General features: G+C 39.8%; 1 protein-coding gene across 1 annotated transcript; it reads right to left on the bottom strand.

The window, feature by feature from the left end:
- Nucleotides 1-4,273: 4,273 nt before the first annotated feature.
- Nucleotides 4,274-10,918, bottom strand: LOC139738659 (uncharacterized). Its single transcript, XM_071649274.1, has 2 exons — nucleotides 10,044-10,918; nucleotides 4,274-8,285 (listed from the first exon to the last, which is right to left on the bottom strand). Exons 1-2 carry the CDS (start codon nucleotides 10,480-10,482, stop codon nucleotides 7,228-7,230), a joined length of 1,497 nt encoding a protein of 498 aa, XP_071505375.1. The 5' UTR covers nucleotides 10,483-10,918; the 3' UTR covers nucleotides 4,274-7,227.

The raw sequence follows: 10,918 nt of genomic DNA, 5'->3' as shown, positions 1-10,918 counted from the left end.
TACCAGAATTCGGTCACTTAATTGCCAGTGTGCTTTATCACCAGCCAGTGAGTTCTACCAAAGATCGTACACTGACATCGTTGACTGAGGTGTACGATCTTTGGTTCTACAGTCACATCACACGCAAAGTCACATCATTTCACATACGGTAACATTCATTCACAACAGGAAAGTCCTTTAGTCTCCTCCAAAAATCCATCAAATATCCCAAATTCCACCGTCAAAAGTGCAGAATCGGAACTTTTCCAATTAAGTCCAGTTTTAAGAGTATTGTCTACGCGACGGGTCGCCGAAAAAGCGCTAAAAATCGAGAAATACGCCGTTTTCTTGCGGGATATTTTGATTATAGCAAGCCGAGAGTGTGATGATATCAAAGGTCGTATGAGTGTACGATCTTTGATGGTATCCACAAAAGCGCAAAAGAAAAACAAAATTTACGTACCCCCTATGCAATTACCCCTATGATTAGTGTCTACGGGAATTATTCAATGCAAGGGTTGAATGCAAATGTCTACTGCACCAGTATTCGGTCACCAACGAGCGCCGCAACGTCCCCGATGCAATTTTGCACCAACAGTGTAGAGCGCGATGCATTGTCAGCGGCCTTGCACACGCATTGACATTGAGCGCGCATATCGTGCAGTGTGACTGCGACCGAGCAAATGCTCCTCCAACGAAAAAAACAATCAATGTTAATTTGAAAAATCATCAAAATACGGGCCAGTTTGTGGTGACGGGGAACGAACTTTCATAAATCTAGAAGGACATAGTCCCTCAAATAGGCCTAAACGTAAATTTCGGAATTCTTACGAACATTTGAGCAGCGAAGTCGGATCGTTTGGGAGTTTATGTTTTCGTATGGTAGCGGAAAATCGCAAAGTGAGAAACGGAAAATTTTCCGAGTGGTCACTACTAGTGGGGTCAAAACTTCAAGGTCACACAGAATTTGCAAGGGTCAACCGATTATCACCAAAATCTAATCGATTCTTTCCTACCATTATCCAAACATCCCCTGAACATTTCGTGCAAATCCGTTTACCCGTTCTCTTGTTATCTTGTACACAAACAAACAAACAAACAAACAAACAAACAAACAAACATACGGAACCCTTTACATAACCCCCTGCCGATTTTCATCGGCGTGGGTAATGAGCTTCCCTCAACGTAATGACTAATTAAATTTTCAGCAAGGAAGCAAAGTTGCTGTATGACTTAAGCACTCTCATCTATACACGTACTGTTGTATGCCAAATATTCTATTTTTGGGTTGTAAAAACGGATACTGCTTACAAGGCGCTATCGAAAGTGGAACCTATTTACAACAAAGATCAAGTGCATTATTACAGTATGCAGAGCCAAAACGAGCACGACAGAGGAAGACACTAGACCAAGGAAAATATTATTTCATAGAGATTATGCGGCCAAGATAATCGTTAACATTTCATTTTTTTCATTTCATTTCAATTTATTTTCATATTTCTCTCATATATCACAATATAAAATAAATTGATACGAAATTTATACATAACATAATTCAAAATAGAACTTCACCGGAATGTTCAAAAGTTTGTCTTGGTATACACAAGGTCTGTATACATGCGAGTTAAACTGAGATCATAATGCGAAAAATATGATGGGGCCTGCGTAAAAGCAAGCTTGTATAGAGCCGCAGGTCCCGTGATAAAATCAGATTAGGGGAAGCATAAGTACAAATATTTTTAGACCATTCTATAACTGGGGGATCCGATTAAAACGAATAAAGATCAAATCAAATAAGTGTTACTAAATAAAGTACAGAATAAAATACAGAAAGGTCACATGTTGCAACTATAACCTACTACAAGTAAGGACATTGACAGAACAACGAGTGAGATTGTAAGGATTTAAGTGGGTGTGGAGGTATAGATGATGACGTAACAGTTTGGCATAGATACATAAATGGAAGGTGGGCTAATAGAGTTTTTAGTCCATGGGCCAAGACCCGAAACATGGGTTGTTGGTACCATCTGAGGTGGCACAACCTTTTTGGTGTCAGTTTGTTTGTCGGGCATAGATATGCTTATCAAGCTATGATAGCATTTCCAAATGAGTAGCTTAGTCATAATAAATGAATTTTTAACCAATTTGGTCTCGTTTTTATATCCCTATACTTCTGAATCGAAACTAAACCGCTATACAAAGAAGAGCACTGCCTTCTATGTCCACAGGTGTTCTGTTGTAAACGCGGTGCGCTTATTCTTTATTCAAGGCAGCGAAGGGAATATCCAAAGGGTTATGATGTCCACAGCTGTCACGCGGTGCGCTTAGTCGTTATCATATCTAAAGTTCCTCATAAAAGGGATTATCTATACTGTTTTTATACTACCCTATCAACAAATACATCAGTTTTAAACAAAAATCACTCTGTTCATTTACAATATCATTCATTATAATGTATCGTAGTGTACCGGTACATTGTTTTTGCATTATCTTATATTGTTGGAGGGAAATAAAGCGACATTGGCGTGGTCTCAGCATTTTCACCGTAGCGTTTTCGCCGGAAAATGATAAATGATTGAAAGATACGGTAAAATTCACGAAGAATTGCTTTTGTTGTTGTTGTTGTTTTTAGATAAAAGGATATGCACTGTATCATACGCTTTGGATATTCCCTTCGCCGTCTAGAATAAAGACTAAGCGCTGTGGACATCATAACCTTTGGCTATTCCCTTCGCTGCCTTGAATAAAGACTTAGCGCACTGCGTTTACAATAGAACACCTGTGAACATACCATAGAGCTGCATTTTACAGCTCTATGGAGCATACAGAAGACAGTGCTCTTCTTTGTGTAGCGGTTAGTTTCGATTCAGAAGTATAGGGATATAACAACGAGACCAAATTGGTTAAAAATTCATTTACTATGACTAAGCTACTCATTTGGAAATGCTATCATAGCTTGATAAGCATATCTATGCCCGACAAACAAAATGACACCAAAAAGGTTTTGCCACCTCAGATGGTACCAATATCTGGCCTGGCCCATGGACTATTTGTCGTGAATATAAAATATACACTCAAGGACAATGGAGCTCAGGAGTCAAATTCCACACTCTAAAAAGACCCGAGTCAGAACTGACCCGGAACTGGGTCCGTTGGGGTCATACACCGTTCCGGGTCAGAAATGACTTGGAATTTGGTCATGAAGACCCAGAATGGGGTCATCCTGACCCGATTCATGACTCTGAAGGGGTCATATCTGACCACATTCCTTGTCATTTCTGACCCGGAACGGTGTATGACCCCAACGGACCCAGTTCCGGGTCAGTTCTGACTCGGATGTTTTAAGAGTGCAGCGGGGTCCTAAACCATGCAGGCCGTGTGACCATGGTAACAGACAGCTGCCACGCGCAAGAATTCCAACAATCGAGTGTAACAATAAGTGCTTAGAGAGCGCAACAGGTAGACTGATCGAAAAATAATTTATGTACATGGTTAGGATCCCGTCGGACTACTACTAGAAGATAAATAAGATAGACAAGGGAGAAAATACTGAGCAACAAGTACTATACAATATGCATGCCGTAGCTGCTCAAAAGATATTGTTTTAATATTCGTTTGAATGAGGTTAGAGTGGTGCAGCTTGTAACTTCCGTAGGGAGTTTATTCCAGTACTTAGGCCCAGTGAACATAATAATTTTCTTCGCAAAAATTGTTCGGGTACGTGGAATGTGATACGAATAACGTTGGCGGGTTGGATAATCATGAACTGTATAGTTTCTTGTGAACATTTGGGAAAATGCATCTGGTAACTGGTAACATCGACATTTTAGACATTTAACCGCAGCCAAAAATAACTTGAGAGGGCAACGTCGCAATATCATGCATGTACCAACAGAAAACGCATATTCAATTCAATTCAATTCAATTCAATTTAATTCAATTCAATTCAATTAATTTATTTTCATACTTCTCATTTATGGACATTACACTCTAAAAAATTCCGAATCAGAATTGACCCGGAACTGGGTCCGTTGGGGTCACACACCGTTCCGGGTCAGAAATGACAAGGAATGGGGTCAGATAGACCCATTCAGAGTCATGAATTGGGTCAGGGTGACACCATTCGGGGTCTTCATGACCAAATTCCGAGTCATTTTTGACCCGGAACGGTGTGTGACCCCAACGGACCCAGTTCCGGGTCAGTTCAGACTCGGAATTTATACAATAGAAATCAAACAAGTTCTTTTACCTTGTATAAACAATGTGCAGAAAACAAACAATATACATGGTGATAACACAGTAATTACATGTTATGATAACTGGTCAAAATCGAAATCGAAATGGAGTTGATCAAAGAGAAGTATGACGGGACCTACATGAAAGCTAGCTTGTTTGGCTGTAAGCCCCGAGTAATCAGTGCTTGTGAAAAAGGAACGGAGAACGGATAGAAGACAAGCCCAGACCTGATAATGTAATGGTGCCAAATAAGAAAAGCGGGGTATGTCTAATATATACAGAACAACGTACAGAACAACAATTAATGTATACAGAACAACATCAGGCGAAAGACACTGAGAAAGGGAAATCCAGGATGAGGCAAAACGAAAATGAAAAAAAAAATATAATAAAAAAACCCTCCCTTGGAACAGATGCTGCGTCCCATAACACAATGTGTGAATAACATTACATTCTGTATGTATTTTTGCATTTTCCGCTAGTATTTGATTGTCTTCGGAATCATGATCGGAAGGAGAGTTTACCTCTGTCAGTTGTGTTGATTTTTTTTAAGTTCCAATTTATCCCCTCACAAAAAGTGTGATAATTATGAAACCAGCAGATATGTAAACAACTGAGGAGTTACTCATAAGAAAGTTGATATCATTGAATGCCATCATATTATTCGTGTACAACAATTAAAAAACATAATAGATTTCCGAGTTTATTTGTTCATTGCAATCATCAAACTGATATCATGAAAACATGCAAGGGGGAGACATCAGTAAGTCAAAACATTTCACGAGCTTATGTACATGTTTTCGGGGAATAGAGGACTACAAATTCATAAATTTGTAAATGATGTTTTCCAAGTAACTGACATTTGACTGATATGAAAAATGTATTCCCTGTTACATAATTATTACTACAATATTACGGAAAATGATACATACCCTATCGACGTAAAAGTTGAATATTTATCAAAGGCATTATATACCAAACAATTAATGTTGTATTTCAAATCCACACAGATACACACAGATACATACGCGCGCGCACACACACACACACACACACACACACACACAAACTGCGATTGGTCGTTTAGTGACGACAATGTAGCACAATGTCAAATTTCTTCATTTTATTCATTTTACTTACGACGAGTGAACATTGTTCAAGGCATTGTGTCTGATAGACTTTAACAGCTTTATCTGGGCTATTGCGAAGATATCAAATTTGTCTAAAATCTATGTGGACGCATACTGTACATGTACATACAAATTTCGTTAGGGATAAACATTTGAGAAACTATAACAGGATATACCATTGAACTGAACAGAAAAAAAAACCGGCTTGATTGCTTATGTATATCATTAAAACTGAGTGATCATCGATTGCTTTAAACCAATAACCAACTTCTACTTCCTGTCTTTTTTTTTAATTTCTGTTACCAGCCCAACGTAAGTTTACCAACTAGTTTGTCTCATAAGCCAGATAATACAGAACTAAGATAATTCATTTCAAAGGAGAAAATAAAACTGAGCCAAGTTTGGAGCCCTCACAGACTCCACACCACGTTCTATCTCTGTGAGAAACAGTAAGCCTTACTATGTTTGACATTAATAAATAACATCAGTTTAATGACTCTTCACCTTTAACATTACCTCGTATAAACTAAATGAATTAATTTTGTAAGGAATCTATGCTGATTGATAGTACAAAACGCTTTTTTCTAAAGATGAAATGATTTTCATACCGTGTTCACGATCTGTTCACATTATGTGTCATATTGTGGGACACTGTGTTCTTTCCAGGAGGGTGTATATAATGCTTTTCCACAGAATTGATTATTTTAAAACCATACCTAGATATCGAGAGTAAAGCCTGTGGTGAAACAATCGGTTCATTTTTTTTCTTAAGAGTACGGTGTATTGTAGAATTACAGGGGAGAATCAATGATAGCGGCCATTAGATGAAAATAACAATCCATGTATAGTCACTTTTTCAGACATTGCTAAAACACGTATTGTACAACTCTGAGGGACCTTTGCCCGTTGAAACAAAAACAAAAATGCAGAATAAGTCGCACATTTTCCACAGGCGTGGTAATAATGTACGCCATGAAGCACGTAAAAGAATAACAAACGTTGGTTGACATTTTAAGATAAGTGGATATCGACTTTGTCGAATTTACTGCAAGCGGCCAGAGCGCTCTTCTTTATTTTCTCTTCACGTCTAGTCTAGCTGCTGTTTTTTTTTTCTGCAACGTATGCACAATACTTTGTGAATGATTTCTACAAGAAATAGTAATGTGCCCCTGAAACGTCAGTCCCAATAACTGCTTTATACTGAAAAAGGCAAAAATATCCAAATACACATAAACACAGACACACAAACACACACACACGCACACTAATAGATGATAATAACAGCAGTTATGCTAACAAGGTGTTTAATTCTAATGTAATCATGCAATCTTTGACGCGCAACATCATGTTCGTTTAAGCATCCATCAAGGCATGTGCCATATTTTTTCAAGCAGTGGTTATATACAGTTCAAGGATTCGGTGGATGCTTCCGGACCTCAGCTTATATACACCTGTACTCGACACACGCACTTGTGACCAGTTCAACTCGTAAGGTTGTAAAGATATAAGGGGATTTCCGTTGATTCCATTAATTTCTTCTGGTGTTTGTGTGCGATGTGTTTGCTCATTAATTCTGCGATTTTGATTGTGAGAGTGTCAGCCTGCACTACAGAGGTTTCACTTGCACCATCTCTGAGCAAAGAAGAGACTTCATTCGTAAACCAAACTGATATGATAAACGTAGTCATTCTTGTTTCTAATGTAAAATAAACAAATAAATATTTCGATTAAAATCAAGTCACTGTTGTGACAATGACACTATATCCAAACCTATAGTATATGTCTTGAGGGCCTAAATTGATAAAGCCTATACGGCCTTTTGGCGTCTTTTGAAACAGGATTACTACTTTGAAACATAATGCTTCCTTGCTGCACTTTGTAACTAGGTATGTGTGTAATTGCCAGAACAATTGAAAGGTCCGTTCCAAAATTCCAAGTTCTGGTCCTCGTTCCACTTGGACTGGATGGCCAAATAGGGACCGATAAGCGCGAAGAGCAGCGTCCACCTCAGCTCTCGGCTACCTACGTTATTGATGTACATGGTGTGCATTTGAATGGCATTCCAGAAGGACCGATGTTGGTAACTCCTCCTGCGCTCTAGAGCGTGCCGAAACCGCTGCCACAGATACTCCAGATTCACGCCACCCAAAGCAAAGTATGGAAATGTCAGAAACATGGCTTTCTCCGACCAGACAACTACATCCATATAGATACGATGTTTGTCACTCCACAAACTTGTATCTTGCGCGGCGATTGCGTAATCCCACGAGAGGCGAGACATTATACCCCACGTGGCTGTGACCATAGTGAAAGCCATCCAAACACCCATCATCTCGCGCAGCACGAGGTAGTCCTGATGGACTCGACAGATGTAGCGGCGCGCATCATCAACTCTTTCGTCGACAGACAGGCCCTGCGTGACGCGCGCTACGCGCTTTAGTTCGTAATAAAGAGAGACTCGATGTAAGTACATAATGTACCAGAAGGAGCCGTACATGATGAAACCAACACAAGCAGACACGTCGCTGAAAACATAAAAGGCAATGTGACATTTATGGTTAATAATCTTTGACTCTGCACATCGAAGGACCGCATGAACCAACGGCCACACGTTGAACAGAAGCATGAAATGCGGTTTGAGGCTTGTTTTGTGAAAGGAGTGGATGATGCTCACTCGACGGTAAACGAACTCTGGATCCAGCGGACATCGACTAGCGACGCTGGGCTTGACAAAAACTGCACGTAAACGAGTTGCTAGGCTGTACGCTGGGATGACGAGCACTTGAATGAGGTAGGTGACATAGGAGAACAAGAAGAGAAGTTCGCTTGAGCGCCCCCACAGTTCGCTCAGATACACGTAGCCGTCGGCGCACAGCATTGCCGTCGCCAATGACAGAAACAGAATTGCCATGAAATCTACTCCAATCGAGCACCATGATCCTGGAATCATAGAGAGAAATAGAACAAGAATATAAGGGGGAAAGGAAGGAGGAAATTAGCGGAAAGAAAGAGATGAGAAGTATAGGTGGAGAATAGAAAATACGGGAAAGAGGGGAGAATGACATGAATCAACACCGAAGGAGTTTTTAAAAAATTGGGGAAAACTATAAAGGATGTAAGTGGCGGAAATATTGATTATTGTTCTCACTTCCATTTCAGTACATCTGTGCCTTGTGACTAAGCGAACTGTGTCCTAATACCCGGCGAGTTCTGCGGAAAGTCAGGAAACCAATGTATTCATAAAAAACGATCGATAAGACATGTTCCCAACGTTCATTTGTATTTGTTTATTTATATTTATATTTAAAAAATTCAGGGCTTGGGGAGCTTTCACACCTACAACCAGTGTCGACCCTACGCCAGTCTGACGAAGTATCCGTTGATGCTTGATTCAAGGATTTACCCACACACTTCCCATACTAGTTTGCTTCTTGCACTTTTTGCAACCATGAGGTCGCAGTAATCACTAACAATCACTGAGTTTTCGTTGCCTAGTTATGAAGCAATGTAATCTGATACATAAAACTATTGTTAAGACTAAAGCATATAGTTCTCAGAAGGACTCAGAAATCACCTTCCACAATTCGGAATTTGCTTGCAATCATTTTGAAAGACTCTACCAAGAAATGTATCTGGCTGACTCGATTTGCCAGGATGATGAGTGTACTGTTGTTTTGGATTAATTCGAGATCAGAGGTGGGAAATGCCCTATAAATGTCGGTGTGCCCGACAGTTTTTTTTCCTGAAGCGCCCCTCTGTATAAAACATCAGGTATAGCAAGCATGTTCTCAGTTTGTAGTAACTTCGGCGTATCTTGGGTAATATTTCGCAAATCGTCTTTGCCCAGCTATATTGAGGTATCACAGCGTTATTTCACATATTTCTTATGCATAGGTCTCGATATTTCTATTAGAACAACAGCAACAACAACAACAACAAGGCTGCAAGAATTGTAACTTCATGGGAACTATGTTTTACCTTTAACAGCATATATACTCAAGAAATTATCACTGTTATTATCATCATCGACAATTTTTCTTTTGATTTATTCATTGATTTATTTTATTTTATTTCTGAATTACTTTTCCATACATAGAAATACAAAGTCAATTCAATGAACTAATCTAACAGTTAAAACAAATAATGATTAATTCAAATACCCAACATTTTTTTTTCTAACACAATGCAAAATGAAAACAAACAGGCATTATCTTATGCATATATTTATGCATACATAGGATCCCGTATATAAACAGTGTCCAAAGACAAATTAAGCAAGTGTTGATGTACAGAAATTCAGGAGACCATCATCATAAGCAAACGCTTGACGAGGACAACGGCCTCTGGCCATTTAGTAGGCGCCACCGAAGGAAGATTAATGCGAGAATTTAATATGCATTGTTTGCTGCTTAGATATGGAACTATGAAGAAGGAGGGTGGCCACTTCTTTTTATGGCGTTTTATTCATGCCGTTTTGAGAAGACTTGCATAGTTACTTTGTTGATATGGCTTCAACAGTTCAGCCCTTTACAGTGCATCTTAAACATTTTAAAGGTCATTTTGTGTTCGAATCGTTGTTTGATGAACATAGAATTGAATAGATCTGTAAGTATAATATGCATCGTATACATGTTGTATATGACAGATATTAAACGAAACTGAAACGATTGCATAGAGTCCGTAAGGAGAGATACATACGTTTAAATTCTTCCTCACTCGAACGTGGCTTTTCAAGGGAATCGTCGTCGCCAGCATCTATGATAGGCTGGTGGTCATCAGCGTGTGACTGGGTACCATCTTGGGAAGTGTAACCGGAGGCGACGTCGATTTGAGTGGCGTTGACATCGGATGACATACCGGATGAACGAGGGCGCCAGGCACCCACCACCACGAGGGCGATCCCAACGGTAATTGGAGGAGTCTTCTGGTCTTCATCGCTGCTGCTCGGTGAGCTCGCTCGAGCATCGTCGCCGTTGCCTATTATGGATTCAGACGTTCTGAAGTCCACGACGTTGTCACCTCGAGAAAGACTTGCGCCATCATCACAGCTCATTCCCACCTCAGGGCCAATGATACCTCGTCCTATGAGGAGGGAATCATATTGGTTAAAGTTGTGGTTTGCAAAACACGGCTCCATTACAATCCTCCCTTTCCCTTCACAGGCTGCAACAGGTTGTAGAGCAATGTTGCAAAGACAAGGAAGACGCAGTTGAAGTATGGGCAGGCAACCGTTGGTGATAGACCAAATAAATTAATGCGCACTACTCACGATGCACGGTTGATATACTTTGTGATGCCCAAAGTATTGCTTCATACCTTTCAGACACTTAGGCACTTGGCTCGTGCCAGAATAATGAAATTGAGAGTGATATTATCTTAATAGCCTGTGAATCGCCTTTGCTCAAGAACGCTCTTGATATTCATCCAACCTAGTTTAGAGATTAAAGGACGTCCGATGAAGATGATTAGTATCGGGGGTTTTTTCTTCTTCTTCTTCTCCTCTGGAGGGGAGAAGTAGGTCTAATGAAATATTCTAGTGGTTTGGGTTTTGTATACATTTTTGCTTTTCCCTT

Source organism: Diadema antillarum, unplaced genomic scaffold (genome assembly GCF_040938485.1).
Source record: "Diadema antillarum isolate AM-2024a unplaced genomic scaffold, OU_Dant_1.0 seq00000763_RagTag, whole genome shotgun sequence".
Classification (NCBI taxonomy): domain Eukaryota; kingdom Metazoa; phylum Echinodermata; class Echinoidea; order Diadematoida; family Diadematidae; genus Diadema; species Diadema antillarum.
This window is presented reverse-complemented; position numbering and strand designations above follow the sequence as displayed.

What these genes read in the sequence shown, in the direction of transcription:
- LOC139738659 (XM_071649274.1), bottom strand. Translation starts at nt 10,482, where the DNA reads ATGGAGCCGTGTTTTGCAAACCACAACTTTAACCAATATGATTCCCTC. An exon ending in GAGTGAGGAAGAATTTAAAC is followed by an intron (nt 8,286 to 10,043) that starts GTATGTATCTCT and finishes CTATGATTCCAG; the next exon opens with GATCATGGTGCTCGATTGGA.